At 40.1% G+C, this 26,503-nt stretch overlaps 1 protein-coding gene across 1 annotated transcript in view; it reads left to right on the top strand.

Moving 5' to 3' along the window:
- The window catches only part of cast (calpastatin), an 86,209-nt gene that overhangs the window by 11,948 nt on the left and 47,758 nt on the right, over positions 1-26,503 (top strand). Inside the window, 1 exon segment of the mRNA XM_046339955.1 lies at positions 24,731-24,796. Coding sequence (XP_046195911.1) covers positions 24,731-24,796 — 66 coding nt within the window.

Raw genomic sequence — 26,503 nt, 5'->3', positions numbered from 1 at the left:
GTTATGTTTGGCGTAAAAGCAACACAGCTCATCACCCTGAACACACCATCCCCACTGTCAAACATGGTGGTGGCAGCATCATGCTTTGGGCCTGCTTTTCTTCAGCAGGGACAGGGAAGATGGTTAAAATTGATGGGAAGATGGATGGAGCCAAATACAGGACCATTCTGGAAGAAAACCTGATGGAGTCTGCAAAAGACCTGAGACTGGGACGGAGATTTGTCTTCCAACAAGACAATGATCCAAAACATAAAGCAAAATCTACAATGGAATGGTTCAAAAATAAACATATCCAGGTGTTAGAATGGCCAAGTCAAAGTCCAGACCTGAATCCAATCGAGAATCTGTGGAAAGAACTGAAAACTGCTGTTCACAAATGCTCTCCATCAAACCTCACTGAGCTCGAGCTGTTTTGCAAGGAGGAATGGGAAAAAATGTCAGTCTCTCGATGTGCAAAACTGATAGAGACATACCCCAAGCGACTTACAGCTGTAATCGCAGCAAAAGGTGGCGCTACAAAGTATTAACTTAAGGGGGCTGAATAATTTTAAAAAGTTTGAAATATCCAATAAATGTCGTTCCACTTCATGATTGTGTCCCACTTGTTGTTGATTCTTCACAAAAAAATACAGTTTTATATCTTTATGTTTGAAGCCTGAAATGTGGCAAAAGGTCGCAAAGTTCAAGGGGTCCGAATACTTTCGCAAGGCACTGTATCTCGGCATTTGGATTGACAGACTTTATGTAAAAACACAAATACAGTTGTGCTAGTTAATAATCTCTTTTTAAAGAGATCTCTGTCCCTAAATAGCAGGAAGCAAAATTTACAGTCAACTTTCCTGCTAGTTCTTGACTATAGTGACACCATTTATCAGATTGCAGCAGCCTTAAACCTTTGGAATCCATCTGCCATAGCGCCCTTCACTTTATCACAGGTGACAGTTTTAATACTCAACCCTGCATCCTGTATTAAAAGGTTGGCTGGTCCTCAATAAAGTCTCGTAGATCACTTCATTATTCCCTTTTTGTTTACAGAACTCGACTACACAAGCTTCCGACTTACCTAACTTCTCTGTTAAGATATAAAAGAACCAACCTTGTGACCGGATTTGGTATAACTCTTGAGGTTCCTCGGGTCTCCACTGTACGAGGTAAATCCGTTTTAAAGCACCTCATTTCTGGAACCAACTAAAAAATACATTTCAATTGGATGTTCTGGTGCCACTCTGACAATTTAAATTATAGATTGGGGACCTTCTAATTGAGGAATGTAATTGTTTTTGTTGAATATTTGTGTTGTGATGTATTTTAATTGTTTTATATTGTATTTGATTTTACTTTTTGTATAAGAAATTGTGTAGGCAAGGCTCTCTTGTGACAGAGACCCTGGTCTCAATGGTGACTCCCTGATTAAATAAAGGGAAAATAAAGTAAAAACAAAACAGGTTCCAGTATGTCTATGTTGTTCCCCTAGGTGCAACAGCTGGTTTTACAGGCTTGGTGATCTTACACAACAAATCTTTAAAGGTGTGTCTGAAAGCGTGCGTGTGCTTGATGATGTGTGGACAAGACAAGTCTGGAATGTGTGTTTGTGTGTCTCAGTGTCTATCTATGTATGTTTGAATATGTAAGCTGTAAGAGTAGTGAGGCCACATTTAGATGCAACTGGTGGCAGAAGTGGGATCTGCAATAGCAACAGGTGCCTCCAGGTTCTAAAATGGTTACTCTGGCTGCATTTAGACAGGCATCCCACTTCTGATCTTTCTTTCACTAATTGGTCTTTTGACCACTTAGATCAGCTATGAAAAGGATCTGATGTGAAATTATCTGATGTTATTGGTCAAAATACCAATTATTGGTAATAAAAACAATTGTGTATAAAACCCTGGATGACTGACAGGGGGTGCTGTATTGAAGCCACCACGCAGTGATATTAGCACTCCTCAATTGTAAAAAAAAATTTTTGAAAGCTATAGAAATGCATTTACATTCGTCTACATTTGTTAGACACCTTAATGCAAACTTTTAAATTATATTATGTGAGCTAAAGTATTTTTGTTGTTGAGAGTACTAATGTTACTGTCCCCATGACAACAAAAATACAGGTACATTTATCTTTGAAAATTTTAATTTAAATACTGTAGAATTCCATTCATTCCTCTCAATGGCCAATGCATACTATTCAGAGTTGATATATATCATTGGTCTAAACCCAGCCTGTGTGTTTACATACTGTTTCTATTACCTGACCAATGCACTGAAGATATAATTCACTGCTTGGTTCGTTCAATATCATTTTACAGGTACCATAGAGTTCTTTCACAATCTCAGTCATCTGGTCTTACTCCGTTTCTCACACTCAGTGTCCTGAGGTATATGGTGCAATGGGAGTGGCGTGGGTTCGAGGTACCTATTGACTAAGGTGCCTCGTGGTCAGTATTAGAACTGCTCCTAGTAGTTTAATACTGAGACTACACCTGGTAGTTTAATACTGAGACTACACCTAGCTAGTAGTTTAATATTGAGACTACACCTAGCTAGTAGTTTAATACTGAGACTAGACCTAGCTAGTAGTTTAATACTGAGACTACACCTAGCTAGTAGTTTAATACTGAGACTACACCTGGTAGTTTAATACTGAGACTACACCTAGCTAGTAGTTTAATACTGAGACTACACCTAGCTAGTAGTTTAATACGGAGACTACACCTAGCTAGTAGTTTAATACGGAGACTACACCGAGCTAGTAGTTTAATACAGAGACTACACCTAGCTAGTAGTTTAATACTGAGACTACACCTAGCTAGTAGTTTAATACAGAGACTACACCTAGCTAGTAGTTTAATACGGAGACTACACCTAGCTAGTAGTTTAATACAGAGACTACACCTAGCTAGTAGTTTAATACGGAGACTACACCTAGCTAGTAGTTTAATACGGAGACTACACCTAGCTAGTAGTTTAATACGGAGACTACACCTAGCTAGTAGTTTAATACAGAGACTAGACCTAGCTAGTAGTTTAATACAGAGACTAGACCTAGCTAGTAGTTTAATACGGAGACTACACCTAGCTAGTAGTTTAATACAGAGTCTACACCTAGCTAGTAGTTTAATACGGAGACTACACCGAGCTAGTAGTTTAATACAGAGACTACACCTAGCTAGTAGTTTAATACAGAGACTACACCTAGCTAGTAGTTTAATACGGAGACTACACCTAGCTAGTAGTTTAATACGGAGACTACACCTAGCTAGTAGTTTAATACAGAGACTACACCTAGCTAGTAGTTTAATACAGAGACTACACCTAGCTAGTAGTTTAATACAGAGACTACACCTAGCTAGTAGTTTAATACAGAGACTACACCTAGCTAGTAGTTTAATACGGAGACTACACCTAGCTAGTAGTTTAATACGGAGACTACACCTAGCTAGTAGTTTAATACGGAGACTACACCTAGCTAGTAGTTTAATACAGAGACTACACCTAGCTAGTAGTTTAATACGGAGACTACACCTAGCTAGTAGTTTAATACGGAGACTACACCTAGCTAGTAGTTTAATACGGAGACTACACCGAGCTAGTAGTTTAATACAGAGACTACACCTAGCTAGTAGTTTAATACTGAGACTACACCTAGCTAGTAGTTTAATACAGAGACTACACCTAGCTAGTAGTTTAATACGGAGACTACACCTAGCTAGTAGTTTCATACGGAGACTACACCTAGCTAGTAGTTTAATATGGAGACTACACCTGGTAGTTTAATACTGAGACTACACCTAGCTAGTAGTTTAATACAGAGACTACACCTAGCTAGTAGTTTAATACAGAGACTACACCTAGCTAGTAATTTAATACAGAGACTACACCTAGCTAGTAGTTTAATACTGAGACTACACCTAGCTAGTAGTTTAATACTGAGACTACACCTAGCTAGTAGTTTAATACTGAGACTACACCTAGCTAGTAGTTTAATATGGAGACTACACCTAGCTAGTAGTTTAATACTGAGACTACACCTAGCTAGTAGTTTAATACTGAGACTACACCTAGCTAGTAGTTTAATACTGAGACTACACCTAGCTAGTAGTTTAATACTGAGACTACGCCTAGCTAGTAGTTTAATACGGAGACTACAGCTGGTAATTCACTTCTGAGGGACGAAGGTCACAGATCAAGTGTTCTGTCATTCTGTCACAATGACTCACTCAAAGACTGCATTGTCTACCCACCCCACCCAAAGATTACCCACAGGAACATAGTGAGGTCATGGATTAGGTATATTTCTCTGCGATAAAATGGAGTGAGGGGATTGTTCTGTGCACTCTCAGCAGTTTATAATTAGACCACAATCTTGTCTTAAATTCTGTTTTTGGCATGAGGGAAAGATAATAGATACGGATGCCTTCACGTGCAATACCTGCATGCAAGGCAGGTGGATATTTACATTTATGTCGAACTGGTTTGAGTTCCCTTTATTTACAGTCCACTCAAAGCACATTGCATTGTATATAGACCAGGACTATGGACAAACACCATGTTTCTGACATACGAACTATTCAAATTTTGTGAATAGGTGTCACATTGAGGACTCACATCAAATTAAAAGTTGTTTGTTTAAGACAAGCGAGTCGAATGAAGGCAGGTAAAGGTAACACCCATACCTCCAGTCCTCACAGAGCTATTTGTGGCAGATCTTTGCACACCCAAGAACTAAGCATAGCTACTGAGAAGCTGCAATAGAAGCTATGTGACTTCTTTGTTTTGATTCTGTGTGCTAGTCTCCCGACAGTGGAATGCTATCCTCTTCCAGGCGCCTCTAACCTTTGGTGGTTATGATAACACAGTCTAGAAAGTCCAAGTTGAACTTGGCCATATTTTGATAGAAAAAATGCCCCTGCCTCCTCCTCCTCCTCCACGTAATGAGCTTGCCTGTTGTTTGCACAACTTATCTCTTGTTGCTTAGTGATTGTATGAGTTGTATTCTAAGTGGAAGAGGGTGTGTGCTTTTCCTCTGTGGATAAAGCTGTTTGCTGTATAGGTTTATGTGTGAATTTACTATTTTATGGGTTTCTTTCCTGTCAGTGCATTTTAGCACAGTGCGTGTATGCACATTTGTGTGTTTGGGTGTGTTCATGTATGTGCATTTTTATTTATTGGTGTATGTGTGTGCTCACACATGTCGGTCTTCTCTGAGAAGGTACTCAGATGTGGCCGGTTGTCAGGCGGTGTCACTCCTCTATCAGAATCTTTCTCTTTATAGCTCAAGCTCTACTGAATGCAGACCTGGGTTCAAATACTATCGGTCATCTTTTACATACCTTTGAGCGTTTCCTTTTGTCTACCTGAGTGCCAGATGGGCAGGGTTTTCCGCCTGACTTTTTTCCATTGGTTCTTTAAACCATGCAAGCTATTAAAAAAAGGATAGAAAAATGATTTGAAATGATTTGAACCCAGGTCTTACTGACTGCTATGTGTGCCTTCCCTTTACCCCTGCTCTGCTCCCTGTCCCTCCCCTTTTCTCCCTGTTCCCTCCCCTTCCCCTTCCCCCTGTTCTGCTCCCTGCCCCTTCTCCCTGTTCCCTCCCCTTCCCTGATCAAGGCTGGGAACCATGCTGCAGTTCACAGAGTAGGTACAGAGTAGGAACAGTCAGACACATACACTCCAACAGACAGACGTTGAACATGGGCCAGTTACTCAGCTGGATCCGAGCTCCTCGGGACAATCAAGCCTTACAGGATGTGGCCGTGGAACAACAGGTGAGCTTTTCAAAATGCAACTCTGCTCACAGGTTAGAGAGGTGTCTGTGTGTGTGTGTGCACAAGTTGGAGCGAGTGTGTTTTTAGCATAAAGAAAGTTTGAGTCCGTGAAAAGGTGTCCATGGATGCGTGCGTGTCTGTATTTGTGAATGAGAGCTCTTTAGTGTGTGTGTGTGTGTGTGTGTGTGTGTGTGTGTGTGTGTGTGTGTGTGTGTGTGTGTGTGTGTGTGTGTGTGTGTGTGTGTGTGTGTGTGTGTGTGTGTGTGTGTGTGTGTGTGTGTGTGTGTGTGTGTGTGTGTGTGTGTGTGTGTGTGTGTGTGTGTGTATTGTTTTGTATGTTTAGTAGCGGGTCTATATGGGAAGGCAAGTCAGAAAAAAAGTTTTGCTGGCATGAATCCAAGTCAGACATCTTTCCCTGGGGTGTATTCATTAAACATTTTGCAACAGAAACCGTTTACTCCGAATGGAAAATGTTTTGCAACCAAAAACAAGAGTTTCTATTGGATAAATTCAGGTAAGTCCCTCTCCGTTTTGTTACGTTTTCTCTATTTGCTTCCATTTGGTTCTTAATTAAATGGTAAAAGGTTTCTGTTGCAAGACTTAATGAATACACCCTGCTCGAGCTTAGAGGAGGAGGAGGAGGAGGAGGAGGAGGGAAGAGAAGTGGCGTTGGAATACAGAACAGTCTGTATTATATTAAACTGAGACGAAGACAAAAGCTTTGCTGTGCTCTTCACGTAGCACCAGCAAAAGTATGTGTTGCTTCCAGTTGTGTCAGTGTGTCTATGTCTGAAGCATTGAAAGTAATGGTAGTTGAAGTCTGTCAACCTCTGAACAGAAGAACAGTACAGTCTGTACTGTTGTCATGAATAGAGGATATTGCACCAAGGCGAAGACAAGGTCTGTGCTCTTCACATGACCCAGCAAAGTGTGTTGCTTCCAGTTATGTCAATGTGTCAGTCTCTGTAGTTTATTCATTTGCCCATTGTTTTGTGTGTGTGTGTGTGTGTTGGTTAGGGTATGATACAATCAACCAATCAAATATATTTAACTATTTTTACCATCATTATTACTATTACCTGATCATAAATTATTACCTGGTCATACACCATTATCTGGTCATACATTATATCTGGACATACATTATTACCTGGTCATACACCATTATCTGGTCATACATTATATCTGGACATACATTATTACCTGGTCATACACCATTATCTGGTCATACATTATATCTGAACATACATTATTACCTGGTCATACACCATTATCTGGTCATACATTATATCTGGACATACATTATTACCTGGTCATACACCATTATCTGGACATACATTATTACCTGGTCATACACCATTATCTGGACATACATTATATCTGGACATACATTATTACCTGGTCATACACCATTATCTGGACATACATTATTACCTGGACATACATTATTATCTGGACATACATTATTATCTGGTCATAAACTATTATCTGGATATACATTATTACCTGATCATGCATTATTACCTGGTCATACACCATTATCTGGTCATACACTTACCTGGTCATACATTATTACCTGGACATACATTATTACCCGCAGATAGATTATTACCTGGTAATACATTACCTGGTCATACATTATTATTTTTGGGGTGGCAGGTAGCCTAGCGGTTAGGGTGTTGGAGTAGTAACGGGAAGGTTGCTAGATCAAATCCCCAAGCTGACAAGGTAAAAATCTGTTGTTCTGCCCCTGAACAAGGCAGTTAACCCACCGTTCCTAGGCCGTCATTGTAAATAAGAATTTGTTCTTAACTGACTGGCCTAGTTAAATAAAGGTCAAATATAAATAAATGACCTGGTCATGAATTATGGGTTCACCTTGTGACTTAAGGGCCAGTATGAGCAGCTAATGTTCTATTCCTTAATGTTTGTTTATTTTGTCATGGTGCAACATTAAATAGGTGTTTATGATGATAGACACATTAACCAATAGAAATACATGAACATTGAATACATATTTCTGCAGTGGGGAGTGGAAACATGACCAACCCTGTTACATGTGTATAATTCTAATAGTGGAATATGTTCAGGCATGTTTTTGATAATTAGTTCCCATGTTTCTTTTGTTGAGTTACAGTTGCTTATGAGTTGGGTATGTTTGTATTTGTGCATGTGTTCTGGTAGTATTTGTATGATAACACAAGTATCAGTTTTGTGTTATAAATTTGCAATAATGACATGCTCAGTGACTCTCTTATGCTCTGGTTGTATAAAAGCACCTCTGGGAGGGTTTCCAAGCCTTTGGGCTTACCTGAGAATGTGCTGTTTACCAGGGCATTGAACAACATGGCATTTGACTATTTGCTTGCTCTGTTTCTCGTGTTTTGGGGGGGATTCTTGGCTCTGCTTTGGGCTAGTTGGGGTACTTTCCCAGACTTTTGTTGTCAACATACTGACTGTGCCCTCTGCCATTCAGGCTCAGAATCGTCTGCTGCTTTCATCACACACACAGGAAACAGCCACAGGGGAAATGTATCTGTGATACACATATACATTTCCTAATCACACCTTTCAGCATGTAACTATATAACTTTAAGCTGTACAAAACATGCTTTTCACAATATATGCTGTATGTATTTAAATCTGTTGCTTCTCTAACATCTAATATATCGACACAGTATTGTTTACATGGATCTCAAGTCATGTTACACAATGAATATAGGAACATATTCACACCAAAAATGTAAAGGCCTATTACAGATCCAGTTAAGTAAAGGCCCATTTTGTGACAATGTGTGGATGTGTCTGTTGTGTTGACCAGAGCTGTAAAGAGGGGAGAGATCTGTATTCTAGCATGTGGAAATATCTGTGATATCCTGCGGTGTGTGTGTGTTTTTGTGTTTCCCTTTGAATACATTCAGTACTATGTGTTTCTGTGTGCATCAGAAAGACAGTCCAGCCTTTAGATTTCTCGTTCCACTGTCAGTTTGGCTTGAGCCTGACTGATGATCCAATAATGACATGCTCAGTGACTCTCTTATGCTCTGGTTCTATAAAAGCACCTCTGGGAGGGTTTCCAAGCCTTTGGGCTTACCTGAGAATGTGCTGTTTACCAGGGCGTTGAACAACATGGCATTTGACTTCACTTGCTCGTTTGTTCTCCTGTCTATTTCCATCTATTATGGTTGAGGCAAACCCTGGCTCTGTCCCAATACTCTAAGATAACTTCCTTTCCTTGCTTCCTTTCGCATCCTTCCCTTGTTCCTTTCCTTCATTGCCACCGATAGGTGATCTTGGCAAAAGGACAGCTCTATTTGCTGGTACCAGATATATTTTAGTTTAACAGGAATGGACAGGCAATGTCCTGAGTAATCACACGCCCTGTAAAGTGTTGAGGTAATGCAGGTTGGCATTTATTGAAATTACTCATGCACTGGAGGCAGCTCTGTGGAGTGGTCACTAGCTGGCACAGCCACAAAGTCATAAAATCTGATTTTAAACTTAACCACACTGCTAACCCTGAATTAAAATAAGACAGACAGACAGACAGACAGACAGACAGACAGACAGACAGACAGACAGACAGACAGACAGACAGACAGACAGACAGACAGACAGACAGACAGACAGACAGACAGACAGACAGACAGACAGACAGACAGACAGACAGACAGACAGACAGACAGACAGACAGACATATATCATGAGTATAGCGAGTACCATCCCCCTCTCTCTCACCAACTCTCTCTTCCCCCTACACCCAGGTTCTGTTATCTCAGGTCTAAATTCCTAGAGGAGACTCACTCCTCATTGCCAGGCAGTATATATATAGAGAGAGTTTCACAGTAGAACAAAGGAACTTCTTCTACATCACAGAACTTGAGAACTGAACAATATCCATGTTTTGGTGAATGTGTAAATGTTCGGTGGAGAAGCCAGCTACGACCGGTCCGTTTTGTTTCATGTTGTGTCCTCATTGAAAGACAATACAGCCACATTACCATAACTCTGTTTATACAGGACCCTCCGTTATGAGGTTTGCATCTAATTATTGTATAAAATGAATGAGTAAAGATTAAACTATTTGTGAAATGATGTATGGTGATGTTGAACCATTAATGTAAGAGAATTGTATTCACTTCAAAGTTTAACGAAGTCATTGGCCCGCACCTGTGAGCACAGACATGATCTGGCTCATGGGACAGCCCTTTTCTACTGTTCCAAATAAAAACCCCACCTGAAAAAAATCCTCTTTAGGCCATGCATACTCTCGGTCAGCTGAGGGAGCGAAGGTTTGAGTAGAGACCACCAAAAACCTCAATATAAGCTATGGTTGTAATGGTTGTTGAATCCCTAACCAAACCACGTGGAGCATTGGCTACACGGTTGGAAATGGTTAAACTCTGAGACTATCGATATCATGAGAGACTTCATGGGAGCAGAGACGATCAGATGAACTTTCCAACAGAAAGACGGACGATTCCAACAGGGATCACGACGACACACTGAACGTAAATATATATTGATTGCAATTATTCCCGAATAAGTGAGCGTTCATGTGCAAAGGATTAGCATTTCAATTAATAATTATCAACTGTGTAGTGACTCTTGTAATTCCCGCCCTTCTCAGTGCACACCCACTTCCCTTTGTCCACCAAGCCACCATATCGGCTTAGCCCACTAGGAAACCTCCCCTATCATTTCCTTGCAACCATAACTGTTGTTTGTTTATGCATTTCTGTGATTATTTAGTTAAGGAAATAAATTATTAAGACAATTGATGTATGGATGATTCATAGTAAAGCCTGGGTTCGTGCAGATAATCAACAATTTACGACGTTTGGAATGAAACTAACGTGAGGTAAAGAATAATTCATTAATTAGAAGACTAATTGATCAGATATTAAAATATCTGAAAAGTTATATTAGGAAAATTCTAACTTGGCAATCTGAAGATTTTCCTTGGTGCCCCGACTTCCTACTTAATTACATATACATGATTAGTTTAATCACGTAATAATAATTACAGAGAATTGATTTGATAAAAATAACAGTCTTCAAATTAAGGTTTCCAAAGACATGATACATACATATATACAGACAGACAGACATGACAGAACTACACATCTGTGTTTTATTTACGTATCAGAGATAAATGACTTGACAGCTGTGACAACATGTGAAGACTGACTAGCGTGTGTACATTTTTTTTAACCTTTATTTAAAAACTAGGCAAGTCAGTTAAGAACAAATTCTTATTTACAGTGGGTTTACAGTGGGTTTACTGCTTTGTTCAGAGGCAGAACAACATATTTGTACCTTGTCAGCTCAGGGATTCAATCTAGCAACCTTTTGGTTACTGGCCCAACACTAACCACTAGGCTACCTGCTGCCCCAACACACATTTGTGTGTTTACTTGTGTGTATTTTGTGATATTATTCAATAAAAAGTATACTTATGTGTACTTATCTGTTTGAAAGTATATGTGTCTCCATCGTGAAATTGGGATTCTTTGTGTGTATTTAGGGTGGCACTACCTGACAGACAACATACTTATTGTTATTTATGGTGTTGAACGTACATGAGCCACATATAGTGGCCTGACTGGCTGTACTCTGTACTGTAGGAGAGGGATATAGGACAGCTTGTATCTATTGTTGAAGAAGGCTGGTCTCCTGAACAGTTTGAGTAACTTCCAGTTTTCTCTATGAGAAGGCTCATCCCTTTGTTCCAAATGAAACACACATTTTGACCTGTAGAGATACATATATTAGATATGTTATACATATATTGTAGTTTATTCTGTGTTTTGTTGTATTTTATTCTGTGTTTAGACCCTCATTGAGTGTGCTTTGTTCTGGCCCATGATTGTTAGCTAGGGTATAACGTTGCTGAGTACACACAGTTTGCCTAGTGTCTCCCTAGAAACAAAGCCTTATCGACAAGGACCCTCTCACCTGCACTGATTTGTTCCTGATGCAGGCCAAGTAATCTGATTTGTCTACTCCCCTGGGATGGGTGGGCCATACTTTGGCCAACCACTCAGTTGTCAACAGAGATAAGGGGTGCATTGGAGAGCATCAATATTGTGCAGTCGCTAATCAGCAACTTTCAATTTGTGTTGCATTATGAGGATAAAAGTTATTGAACTACATCTGCATGAGCGTTACAAGAACCACGTGATCGAGGGTCATGCAGTTTTTTATGTTTGCTGCCAGTTTCTGCAGTTGTTCCTCATCAACAGCACCATGCATCCATCGCTTACATAATGTCCATGGTCGAGGTCGACTGCGGATTGACTCATGTATCCATCATGAATTTTATGCTCTCGAACACAATTGTCTACCAATAACTAGGGGGTTTGCTCGACTCATGTGGATGTGACTGAAACGGAGCAAACTTTCTAGTGAGATTTACAAGTTATGACAGATTCAAATAAGAAAGCTCTCTCGCCAACCATTGGGATTTCCAGTTTGTGAGTGTGTAAGGATAATATGGAGGGTAGAGTTTATTTTGACATTCTAACAAAAAATTCTTAGAAACAATGGAAGCATATTACCACTGCCATGTTGTGTTAGAATACAACTAACAAGCAACTTTTTGTTTCTCCCTTGACTGCAACAGCCTGCTTTTGACTGCTGTCAATGCTTTAAGAAAGCACCCAAAGGTTACCAAGAGTTACCGAGTGAGTCGTTCCCACCCGAGTTGTTCCACCCCAGTGTAAGCATGCCACGCCTACACACATGCACGCATGCACACACACTAGTGGAAATGCACGGACTGTGTACAACGCTAGAGTCAGTAGGGAAGATAAAGATGGAGGTGATTTTTCCTCAGATCCCTCAACACAAATAAAACACAAATAAATGCTAAGGGCAGCGACTACATAGCAAGAAGAGAGTTCAGTGGTTCGTTCTGTTTTAAGGAAGTTTTTTTTAGATCCAATCCGGTTGGAGGAATACAGACACAATGCAGAGCCTTCAGATCCAGGACAAACGTCTGGGGAACACTGTATAGGTATTACATGATGTTATTACATAAAACAAGTGAAAGGCATGGCAACAGCAAACAACAACTCATCAGGGTGTGAGCTTTACTTGGGTGGAACCTTTCATCAGCTCCCCTGTCTGTAGCTGCGTCATCATAAAACCGCCCAGAGCAACGTGGACCACCCAAAACAAGTTCTGCCTGATCTGTCCATTTTCATCTAGCCCTTTCTATCTTCCATGTTTCGTTGTCAACAAACGTTGGCTGAGAACATTACATGTATTGTACTTTAGATTATATCTTTAAGTGAAAATGCCCGAGAAGCTGGTGTTTGGAGGATATATTGGTCAGATGGAACAGAGTAAATAGGCATTTTAACATCATAGATTTTTTAGCTGGTGGTAACTTGTAGAATAGACTCTGTCTGGAATGTGGTTTTAACCAATCAGCATTTAGGATTAGACCCACCCGTTGTATAATTGTCATTAAAACACCTTCACAGATACAAAGTAACAATTTTATTTATATATTTTACTAGGCAAGTCACTTAAGAACAAATTCTTATTTTCAATGACAGCCTAGGAACAGTGGGTTACCTGCCTGTTCAGGGACAGAACGACAGACTTGTACCTTGTCAGCTTGGGGATTTGAACTTGGAACCTTTCGGTTACTAGTCCAACGCTCTAACCACTAGACTACCCAAATTAAGCCTGAAGGGATAAGGTGCATTGAAGGGGTATCACACTACAATGGTTCGGAGGATTTCCCCTTAGAATGAAATAGAATTTGTTCACTTTAAAACACACTCAGATCTGTAGTTTACAATAACTTCCACTCATTTTGCCCAGGTGCCATACTGTGTCTGGACGCTAGGGGGAGGCACCCTGCTAGACAGGCTCTATTCAGTTTAACACTTTTACATATAGTGGTTCCTCATCTTAGAAAATACATTGTTTAAGAAGTTGCCTTCTATCTGAGGAGTCAAGCAAACGAGTTTTGCAATATGTTTATTAATTAATTAAATCAAAGCTCATATGACATGGTAGTGTGTAAACATGTTGTTCCACACTCTTACTTAAGGCTTGGCTAATGTCCCATTGCTACATTTTTCTGTGTGTTTTCATAGTAGCTACAATAAGGTCTTTGACAATTGTTTTGCATAGAGAGACAGCGTGGCTGTGCTTGTGTTTGGGTCTCCATTATTTTCTAAAATTTCCTCTCTCTCATCCCCCCTCCAGTCCCCTTGCTCTCTTTCCCCTTCCTCCCTCCTCCCTCTTTTCCTTAGCATACACTTAGCTCTGCTCTTTCTCTTTCCCCCAAACCATTGCTTCTCTGTAAAAAGGGTGCAGTTTGTGCTAGAGGCTGCATGCGATGCTCCCTCTCTCCCTCTTTCTCTCTCCTTTTGTCTCGTTCTTTATATCTTTCTGTCTGTATTTATATGCCTCTCTTTTCTCCCTCATTATGTTCTCTCACTTTCTCCCACTTTTCTCGCTCTGGCTGTTTTTTAGACACTGCAGTTCTGATTCCTAAGCAGTGAGTGTATCAGACACACCCTACTGCTGCCAGACAGACAGACCTTGCAGAAAACCACCTCTGCCCAGACTGCTTTGGCTACACCCATCTCTATCACCATCAACTATATGTTGATTACCTTCACTCCACATAAGATTTGGTCCTCTGTAGCTTAGTTGGTAGAGCATGGCCTGCCTGGCAACACCAGGGTCGTCGGTTCAGTTCCTGCTTAGGCAACCTATATGAAATATGTATGCATGTAAGACTGCTTTGGATTAAAGCGTCAGCTAAATAGCATATCATATTTTATTACTTTATCATCAAAGTTTAACAAAGCATACAACTCTACACACAATGACTACTTTTAACAATACACAGAACATTTTACAAAAGCACATTTACTGGTAGAAGTGTTTAGGTGCTAAGTTTGGTAACCGAAATTTGTTCAAATCTCCCTCAGTTTTTTTGTGTCCTTGTTTTCCAAAAACGTAATTATCTGCTCCAAACTAAGATTCACCGATGTCTGTAGATAGAATGGGGTCAGCTATGACATGACAAATGGACTGTGAAAAAATGTACATTGGTCATTGAACTACAGTAAGTGAATTGGATTTACACCCGGTAACAGAGTTGCTGTAACGAAATTACATCATGGGTCCTTGATCTGTACTACCCAGAAATGCATAATTATGCATATGAATGTCATTCTCTTCATGGTGATGTATTCTAAATAGGTACACAAAGGTGTAAATATGCAATATCCTACTTTGTGCATATTTCAGTATTATTCTAAACACTGGCTATTATTTTAATGAGCTCTGTTCCAAACAAGACCAAATTTGGTTGGTCTGGACCACATCGGAACCAAGTTTCACAAGTTTGGACATCAAAGTACAGCACAGTAGAGTACATCACAGCATATAACAGTAAAGTAGATTAGAGTTCAGTACAGTAGATTACAGTAGAGTATAGTTTAGTAAAGTACAGTACAATACAGTAAAGTAGAGCATAGTTCAGTACAATACAGTACCTTATAGTGTACTCAGCTCATGTGCTCTACTGTGTACTATACTCTACTTTTCTTTACTGAACTCTGCTGTCCAAACTTGTTAACCCGACTGTTGTTATTACTATGATTTCCCATTGTAGCCTATTCAATTGCAGAAATTCCGTTACCTATTTTTCAAAAAAATTGGTAACGAATTGAGTCTTAATCAGTTAAAAATTCCTAAACAAAATTGATATCAGTAAAACAAATCTAATTAATTGCTAGGTTTACCTTTACTTGTTACTACTGTGAACTTTCATTATCCTCCCCCATGAGAGAGACATGAGAAAATATCTGTAAGATGTGGGTTTTTGGTAACGGAATTTCAAGGCACAAGACAATGTTTCACTTACAGAAGGCAAAAACATTTATCCAAAACTAAATATAAGTGTTGATATTAGTTGGCATTATCAACATTATCGTGTTTTGATGTATTTCTAAAACCTTAACACTTTTTTTCTGATAGATGTTTTCTAAGACCCCTTTTAAATCTGACCCAAAATCAAAGCCTTTGCTTTCCCTTATTTTTAGGAAGGAAAATGGTTTATTTATATATATATATGCTTCAATTAGAAATAAAGAAATAGACTCTTAGCTCTCATTTGACACCCAATTTGACATGCTCCCATGAACTTCACGTTGCTGCTCATGGGACCTTTTACCTGGAAGTGACCTCATTACTTGTTTCTACATGTAAGCTGTTGTATCTGTATTTTTGTGCTGCCGCGCCTACCTCCATATACGCACACACACCCAGTCAGAAGACTCAACCCAAACTTTCCCTTACAAATGGAAATTGACGGGTCTTGCTTGTTTTTCCTGGCTATCCTTGTGAAAGGAGGGCAGTGTCCTCTTTCGACCAATCAGGTCCAGGCTGCGTCACTTCCTTGTTGGAAAAGGGGGAGGGGATTGAACAGAATTGACCTGTCGGGTTTATCCTAGTCGGAGGAGCAGAAGTTTTTTTTCTCTAGTCTGTGTTTTCTGTGTCAATCGTATACTTAATCCAAAGTGAATCTAAATGAACCTGTCATCGGGACAGTTTGGGATTACCCAGATAAATACAGGATACACTCAAATCTATGGTATGTACCTAAACACAGTTTTCCCTGTGTGTGTGTTGTAGTTTTCTCTCTTGGTGCCAACCCTATCGATTTAGTTTGAGGGTTTGTAATATCACCGAAGTGGCAGACACTTCTGATGAGTGACGTTCTGTTTTATCTTTCATGAGCAGACATATCCACCACATATGTTACTTAAATCACTCGAGGAGACCATGGGGCTTCTTCTCTGTACATGTCCTTTACATGTTATCGAAGAAACTTGGCAAAGAGCTCAATACAGCTGTAGGTGACCTAGGGGAAAATACAGAGATGTGTATGCATTGATTGGAGGCAAATTGCTTAGTCATTCAATTAGACTTGCTGTCATCAGAGTACTACTGAAGGTGTAGATTTTATTTACACTCAAAAACATTCTCAACATTCACAGATTCTAGAAATTCAGACAGGGCAGAGACAACTGGAGCCTTTGAAACTAAGAGCGAACATAATTTTATTTACACACACACACATTCTGCCTGAGTCAATTACCATATTGCTGATGTGACATTTTGAAGTACGAGACGATCCATTGTGAAAAATCATATTAATTATGCTTATGACAACAGGAAGTAGGGTGGTTATAATCTGTGAAACGTTATAACCGGAATCTGTTCCAAAAACCTCGTAAATAACAAGGTTGCCAACAAACAACGTATACAAAGTTGTATAGCGGCAGAATAAGATACCGGTAGGGAATGGGCAATTTTGTTACGTTTTTCACTCACCGCGTTTATTCCGAAAATTGTCTGTCCTCACTCTGGTAGCCTATGGACAAACATTAAGAATAAGCAACGTGGTGAGTTGATGCCTATTCGGCAGGTAGTTAGCTAGGTGAATTGATCATGTTACTTTGTATGCGATGTTTGCTGGCATCCTTGTTATTTACGAAGCTTTTTTGGAACATTCGTGTTGGAATGTAACACACATTATACCCACCCCAGGAAGTATGCGGTGTTTGATAGAGTCAAATATTACTCAATGACATCTTTGCAAGACAAAGCATACGTCCAGATGTAACGGATGTGAAACGGCTAGCTTAGTGAGCGGTGGTGTGTGCTAAATAGCGTTTCAATCGGTGACGTCACTTGCTCCGAGACCTTGAAGTAGTAGTTCTCCTTGCTCTGCAAGGGCCGCGGCTTTTGTGGAGCGATGGGTAACGATGCTTCGTGGGTGGCTGTTGTTGATGTGTGCAGAGGGTCCCGGGTATCGGCGAGGGGACGGTCTAAAGTTCTACTGTTACACAGGCCATGTCATGAGGTCTCTCATGTTGAATGCATGTGACCTTTGGAGTGCATTGTAGCCATTGATGTCTATTTTCCAATTTACTGCACTATAGCTATAACACCAACCAAACTAGTATATGACACAACTAGACATCATTGTCCCTAAATAATTTAGCTAGGTCAGTACTTTGTAGCCTATGCTGGTTAGCCAACTCCTTTGAGATCACTGTAGCAGTTAGCCTAGTTGTGATTAGGGTTTGGGTCAATTTCAAAGTAATGACATACATTGTGACCAGGTTAGCCAACTGCTTTGGAATTGTAAGTGTAAATGTAACCTTTATTTAAAACTTGGAAAGTCAGTTAAGAACAAATTCTTATTTACAATGACGTCATACCCCGGACGACGCTGGGCCAATTGTGGGCCGCCCTATGGGACTCCCAATCACGTCTGGATGTGATACAGCCTGGATTCGTACCAGGGACTGTAGTGACGCTTTTTGCACGGAGATGCAGTGCCTTACAACGCTGCACCACTCGGGAGCCCAGCTTTTTTCACGTATCGTTCTGTTGGGTGGGGCCCAGTATTAGTAATCAGTTTTCATAACTCATCTCATTAGAGCAAAGACAACCTCTTTCAACCCTATTGTTGAATAAGCTCTTATTAAACCCCTAGGAGGAACAAGCCTATTGTTGAATAAGCTCCAATTAAACCATGGAGATCGAGCACTCTAGTGCCCGAAAGTCTGTTGGGTGGGACTTCCTGTGGGTTGAGGAAGGATCGCATAATTCCGGAGGGATCGGTCAATGAATTATACTTGTGAGCAAACATTCCATAACTGCAGGTGTCAGTAAATTGCCAACCTTGGCTTTATACCTGTTCAAACAATAGTGGTGTATTCATTAGGAACAAAAATAACCAAACGGAACAAAACGGGGGAGGTACCTACCTGAATTTGTCCAATAGAAACTCTTGTTTCCGTTGCAAAATGTGACCCACCACCAGGATTCGGTCCAATGTACTAACCTTTAAAATGTTTTTTTTACATTGCATAAAAGTAGAAACTCAGAGCTAGAAAATTGTACATCATACACTGCAGTTGAGGAACAATGGGAAAGTCATTCTGCTTTGAAAGTTGATAAACTTGCAATCCCGTTTTTGTTTTGGTACACTTACTGGAGAGCTCTTCTTTGTCTACACTAGGGCTGTTGCTGTGACCATATTACCGCCACACCGGCGGTCACCAGTCATGAAGGCAATGAAATTCCATGTGACCATTTAGTCATGGTAATTAGGCTTCTCCAAGCTCTGATACTGTTGATGGTCATTAGTAGCCTACCATACTTGCTAACTGCCTGGTACTCAGCACTCTATTGTCCCTAATCACTCTGACATGAATGCAAATGTAGTTCAAAAATCTAATTAAACACTTCTTGAGCTCATGTTGCACATTTCTACAGGCTATGCAATTGTGCAAGATAAGAGTGATTGCCTCTAAAAAGAGATGGAGCCCATCAGCTTTCTATAGGCTAGGCCTAATATATTTATTTCTCAACTGTCCTAATATTAAGCACACCAGGCTAACTTGATGGGTCATGTAATCATCTGGCAAAGTAGAGTCTTTTGTTTAGTCATGTAGCTAGCTAGCTAAACAATGAACAGGCATTAACCCAACTCATACTACTACCAATAAAAAACTGATTGTCAAACTGCAGGTAGCTAAAGCTAACCAACTTGGTTCAATGTTAGCTAGCTAGCTAACATTAGGTTATAACTAGCAATGCAAATGGATTTCTGATTTGTATAATATTACTACATAGATCATACATGTAATGTTAGCTAGCGAATAAGCAAACTAACATTCGCTAGGTAGCTATCAGTACATTTGAACTTGCAATGAAAACAACTTTCTGACCAAATTTGAAACGTATAATGCCCATATACATGGATGAACGCTTCACGGCAGACTGGAACCATTTAACACAGTTTTGTTTCTAGCTACAGCTTATTTGGAAAGCATTGTGTCAAGTCACACCGGTTCACACTGACCGTGGCTTGTGCAGAAAGTAACCCATCGCAACTTTTTCCAACTGATTTGTTGTCGATAGCGATTGCTAAACTCAGGGCATCAATGTAGTTGAGAGAAGTAGTAAAACCTTTTGTAGTTCTAGATGGCTAACGTTATACCTTTCAAAAAAGCTGCGGTAGAAAGGATTATCAATACATACTGAGCAGCTCACATTATAGGCAAAAGCATGCTACATGGCAGACCAATCCAAACTCAGCTCCCTGGATGTCCAGCTCATACATTATCTCAGCCAATCATTGCTAGCGGAAGGTTCCTGACTTTTTCCGTGGCTAAAACAACTAGTCTCGTACTTTAACAATTGTATTTGTATTTATAGATTAAATACAAGTTTGTTATTAAGACACATGAAAGTTCAGAGAAGACATTTCTGCCCAAAAATGCATCTCCTGTGAAGTAGTGACATGCGACATATGCCTAGCTTCCTGAAATGGGTCACAAATATTTTCAGTTTTGAGTAAATAGTTTCCGTTGCAAACATTTGTCGACAACAAATCAGTTGGAAAAAGTTGCGATGGGTTACTTTCTGCACAAGCCACGGTCAGTGTGAACCGGTGTGACTTGACACAATGCTTTCCAAATAAGCTGTAGCTAGAAACAAAACTGTGTTAAATGGTTCCAGTCTGCCGTGAAGCGTTCATCCATGTATATGGGCATTATACTTTGTTTGTTTACCAAGACCATACAAGTAGAAGTTGTTGCTGCCCAGGCTCTCACACACGCCATAATGGGACCAATACAATGTTACGTCCTATAACTATCTCTATTCGCTGATATTGGTGTCTAGTTATCAGCTGGAACTGTATGCTTGTTGTTACTGCTATCCACAGTAACTATAACCCTTAGCTTTACACTGCGGTTCACGTGTGTGTGTGTGTGTGTGTGTGTGTGTGTGTGTGTGTGTGTGTGTGTGTGTGTACTTGTTCATCTGTTTGTTCACCCGCCCGCAATCGCCCGACTATATGTGATTTAAAGTGAAATTCTGAGGCCCGCTAAAATAGAAAATGAGCTGTACAGTCAGGTGCTGGAACAATTTTTTGAAGGGGTGTGGGATTATTTCTTTTTTTAAGCCTAATTTAGATAAGACTATGTTTCTGTTCATAATGTCTGACATTTGGTAGGCTATTTGGTAGTCAACTTGTCTATAATTTGATCACAGGTGGCCGGTGGCACCATAATTGGGGAGGATGGGTGGGTGTAACGGAATAAATGGAATGGTATTGAACACATCAAACACATGGTTTCCAGGTGGTTTTTACCATTCCATTCCAGCCATTATTATGAGCCGTCCTCCCCTCAGCAGCCTCCTGTGAATTACATACATGCAGCTTCTCTTCTGTTATTGGCCTACTTCTTTCCCTAGAAGACAAAATAAATCCTTGCTCACCAGAAAATATGTTCATCAATGTACATCCATCAATATAATTATTGTTTGAATTTAGTTGACATCAATGAAGTTCTCTTTCATCTCTGCTTCTCTCACACAGCAAAAACGTTTAGGGACCAGGGAGAAAATGCAATCACAAAAGAAACGGAAAGGTTTTCTGTACAAAAATTCCAGATGGCAGTTTGAAGGGAATTAAAAGCTGTGTAAACGACCCAACATGTTTCTGATAAGATTTCCATTCGGCCTGGATGCATATTTTATGTGGTTGAAATACTATCAGCTTTTATGATGCTGATATAGATAATATAATAATAATAATAATAATAATATATGCCATTTAGCAGACGCTTTTATCCAAAGCGACTTACAGTCATGTGTGCATACATTCTACGTATGGGTGGTCCCGGGGATCGAACCCACTACCCTGGCGTTACAAGCACCATGCTCTACCAACTGAGCTACAGGACCACTAGATAGCACCACGATCTTTACATTTGGTCCCTAACCGCGCATTAATTCTCTCATGGATGCTGAAAAAATCAATCATATTTCTTCACTCCTGTTCCCGAGTCCAAATGTACATTTGGTGTATAATTTTACTGCAAGAAATGCTTAATTCTGCAGGAGTTAATATTAAGGCTATGTGAGACGTTATAGACCTACAGTCAGTGTGCATTTGTTAGTTACTGTTCCATTTAACTAATCTTAAATTTAGTGTACCATTGACGTCCCATCTTGTGACTGTCAAATTTGTACAGCGCCTCACAATCATCACACAATGTCTTTATCCAACATTAGGCTACTGTTCTGGCCACATTTTCTTTATTTTCAACTCCATTTAGCAGATTTTCACATATTGCATTAAACTCCAAAAATGTACTTTTTTGCCTCAGTGGATCAACGTACATTTTTTCTGCCCAAGTTCCCAAAAGCATTTGGCGTGTATTTGCTGCGTGTACAGTTAGGCCCTAAAGCTTAGGCTTATACACTGACACCAGATAAAAATAATGAAAGAAAATCTTCAACAACAATGTCTAGTCAGTAAAAATGTCAATACTGGGTTAGTCTAAAGAAGTATGCCTACCTTCAATAGTTTAGACTCAGTCTCCTATCACAATCAGCAGTAAAAGTGACTGCTACTGGCATTTTATGACACTGTTTAGGTTGGAGTCTGATAGTTGCATTGATGTGGCTGGCTGGTTTCATCTGCACTGTCCCGGTTGTCACGGAGACGATGCCCGAGTGCATGCTCTCATGCTGACTGGTACCTGCCCTGTATTCTCTACCCTCCCAATGCATTGCGTGGTTCTTCATGGGTGTGTGTTGTAAGATTGATTGTTGTTAATCTATCTGCCTCTAATATAGTGTCTGGGTAGTTAGGTGAGCTAGCCTAACATGTCTAGCTAGTAGTTACCCCTCAGAGCCTGGTTCCTCTCTAGGTTTCTTCCTAGGTTCCTAGTTTTTCCTAGCCACTGCTTCTACATCTACATTGCTTGCTGTTTGGGGTTTTAGGCAGAGTTTCTGTATAGTGCTTTGTGACATCTGCTGATGTAAAAAGGGCTTTATAAATACATTTGATTGATTGATAGTTCGCTCACCAGAGCTGAAAATGCATGGATATTGGCCAAGTGTGCAATGTAAACAATAATAATAATCTTGTTTTGTCTTGGGGAAATAAATAAAACCTAAATGCTGTTCATCATTACCGTTGTTTAGTGAGTCCAACTGATCTTTGACTTGACAAATATGTATTTTGAGCGTGTACTTTTTGATACTAAATAAAGAGTTTGTGTTACATTAGAAATGAGAAGTGTGGTTTGTTTTTACACAAAAAAACACTTCCTGTGTTGTGCTGTTGGTTGATAGACAAGAGGAGAAAGCTGGCAGTGAGACTGCCATGTTCCTTGGCTGCCATGATCAAATGACTTCAAGTGCAGTCAAATGCCTTTCATAAAAAATCTTTGTTTTGTGTTTGTTTTCCACCTCAACAAAGTATTTGTTTTTATCAACCATAGTCTGCAATTCAATTTAAAGTAAACCTGGGTAATATTTCAACAGCATTTAAATAGAGGTCTCTGGGATATTTAGTCAACATAGAGATAGACACAGATAGAATTAGTATTATCTCTTTGGTTTCCAAAAGATGAGCCAGTCAGTATGCCCATGTGCCACGCCAAAACAGCACTCTTTCTTTGTCTATCTTTTAATTTGCCTGCGGATTCTGGTGTGTTGCCTAGCGCCCAAATATTTATCAGAAAGGAGGGCAGCGTGACTCGTCAGCCTACTTTCCGCCCCTCCCTTGCTACTTTCTCCAAACCCGAGTGGGGACTTGTTCCAATATTTTAAACATGCATCCTTCCTTCTTTCCTTCCTTCCCTTCCTTCTTTGATGTTCATTACTGATCATCACTAACTGATCAACATACGATTGGGCTGGTGAAGAACAGCAGGCTGTTAATGATGATTTCACTTATTTAATCCTGAACAAATCAGTGATTGCCTCAAGGAAAAGGAGGGAGGAAAGCACTTATAAGGTATTTGAACTTGGCCTAGGCCTAATTTGGCTTAGTATTGGCTGAAGGGCAAGGTCACAGCCTTGCTAAAGCTCTTAACTAGGTTTCAACAAGGTTTTTGTCAAGTGTGTCAACACCACTGTCCTCCCACTGGACATAGATTAAGTAATATTGTCAGAGTGAACAACAGTAATCATCTCCAAGTAGTGTAGTATGGCAAAATAAAGTTTGTCTGAATACTATAGTACAGTATTTCACTAGTAAGAATGTAGTATGCAGTTTGACTAGTAAGGCCACAACCTCAATGTCACACTTACTCTCTCTCTCTCTCAATCTGTCTCTGTCTGACTGTCTTTATCTCCCAGCCATCTCTCTGTAACATGTAGAATTATTCTGAGCCGGCATGACTGGTTGGTTGGCTCTGAAACTTAAAGATACAGTACTTTTCAGGGCATGACACATTCACACACATTCTTGGGAATAAGAAATACATTCTGCTAGCCAGTATGGGTGGAGAGGGTGTAGGCTTCTTGCCCTGTGGCTCACCACCACTGAAAGGGCACTGTTTAACATATTCCACCTTGTTTACTGCATTTCTTAAACCTGCAATGTTTGTAACTAACTATCACTGCTTCAGTCACAATGTGTACATTCCATATACAAAACACAGTGGGAAATGGGATCCACCTGGTTATGTAATATTATGAGAAAAAGCTGTATAGAAGTCCTTAGACAAACTGTTTTGATCAAATTATATGGCACACACACACACACCAGTGTTTCCCTTATTCATTTAGCATCGGTGGCCCACCGCTAGTGAATATACTGTACGTAGAATCATTGGTCAGTTTATCAATGGAACAGGATTGCTTCATGTGATGTTTCTCTTGTCATGGAGAATGTGTTTGAGGAAATGGTACTGCATCATTCATTATTTTCTCCAGACATTTGAGCAGCATGGAATGCTTTTTGTTTTGTTTTGCTCAGAGTTATTTCAAGCCAGGATTATACATTATGGTATCAATGATTCTGACAGTGATCAAGTCTTTGTTTTTTGCATTGAGTGACAACGATTCCTGTTAATTGTGTTTTTTTTTCTCTCTCTCTCCAGTCGCAGCCAAGACAGTATTCACCCACTTCAGTCGCACAGGTGGCTGTGAATCCAGCACAATTTGAGGTAACGTCAACACACACATACACACCTCTTCCTTTGCTCAGTCCATAGCCTGCAGTCACCTTTTCTTTGGGATAGGTCTTAGTCCAATCTGGCTTCTAGTCTATTTGACCCCTTCTTTGGGCGATATTTGGTACTGTTAATGTCTTTCCTGTTTCAAAAGAGTAGTGTTGTTCAGTGTGGCCTAATCAGGCAAAGGATTGGTCACACCCAAATCTGCAGGGAGTGGAACTTGTGAGGCACCGATATTATATTTTTGGCCGATACCAATATTTTCCTTGCCAAAAAATGATACTGATAACAGATATTACATTTTTTTTGTGGCCTTTTTAAGCTTTCTAGTACAGTTAAATAGTTAACACACACAATGACGCAGCAGTCTAAGGCACTGCATCGCAGCGCAAGAGGCATCACTAAAGTCCCTGGTTCGAATCAAGGCTGTATCACATCCGGCCGTGATTGGGAGTCACATAGGGCGGCGCACAATTGGCCCAGCGTCATCCGGGGTTTGGTCGAGGTAGGCCGTCATTGTAAATAAGATTTTTTCTTAACTGACTTGCTTAATTCAATAAAAGCTACAAGCACACACACACAAAAGTTATTTAGTTGACATTTACGTATGTCCCCATTACCAATAAAACATCATCAAAACCTATTTGTTTCACTTACTTGCTGTGCTGTTTTATTTGTTTGTTTAGTCGTTTCATTCTCAACCAGGATTTCTATGGAACGCCGTTTGGGTCTTTGCTATAGAATGCCGTTTGGGTCTTTGCTATAGAACGCCGTTTGGGTCTTTGCTATAGAATGCCGTTTGGGTCTTTCCTATAGAATGCCGTTTGGGTCTTTGCTATAGAACGTTTGGGTCTTTGCTATAGAATGCCGTTTGGGTCTTTGCTATAGAATGCCGTTTGGGTCTTTGCTATAGAATGCCGTTTTCCTATAGAATGCCGTTTGGGTCTTTGCTATAGGTCTTTCCTTTGCTATAGAATGCCGTTTTTGGGTCTTTGCTATAGAATGCCGTTTGGGTCTTTGCTATAGAATGCCGTTTGGGTCTTTGCTATAGAATGCCGTTTGGGTCTTTGCTATAGAATGCCGTTTGGGTCTTTGCTATAGAATGCCGTTTGGGTCTTTGCTATAGAACGCCGTTTGGGTCTTTGCTATAGAATGCCGTTTGGGTCTTTGCTATAGAATGCCGTTTGGGTCTTTGCTATAGAATGCCGTTTGGGTCTTTCCTATAGAATGCCGTTTGGGTCTTTGCTATAGAATGCCGTTTGGGTCTTTGCTATAGAATGCCGTTTGGGTCTTTCCTATAGAATACCGTTTGGGTCTTTGCTATAGAATGCCGTTTGGGTCTTTGCTATAGAATGCCGTTTGGGTCTTTGCTATAGAATGCCGTTTGGGTCTTTGCTATAGAATGCCGTTTGGGTCTTTGCTATAGAATGCCGTTTGGGTCTTCGCTATAGAATGCCGTTTGGGTCTTCGCTATAGAATGCCGTTTGGGTCTTCGCTATAGAATGCCGTTTGGGTCTTTGCTATAGAATGCCGTTTGGGTCTTTGCTATAGAATGCCGTTTGGGTCTTTGCTATAGAATGCCGTTTGGGTCTTTGCATGTCAAAAAAGATACACCTCAAATAACACTTAGAATTTTTTATTTTACCTTTATTTAACTAGGCAAGTCAGTTAAGAACACATTCTTATTTACAATGACGA

The sequence above is a fragment of the Oncorhynchus gorbuscha genome, linkage group LG03 (genome assembly GCF_021184085.1).
Source record: "Oncorhynchus gorbuscha isolate QuinsamMale2020 ecotype Even-year linkage group LG03, OgorEven_v1.0, whole genome shotgun sequence".
Classification (NCBI taxonomy): Eukaryota; Metazoa; Chordata; class Actinopteri; order Salmoniformes; family Salmonidae; genus Oncorhynchus; species Oncorhynchus gorbuscha.
Note: the sequence above shows the minus strand (reverse complement) of the source record. Positions and strands in the feature narration are given on the sequence as shown.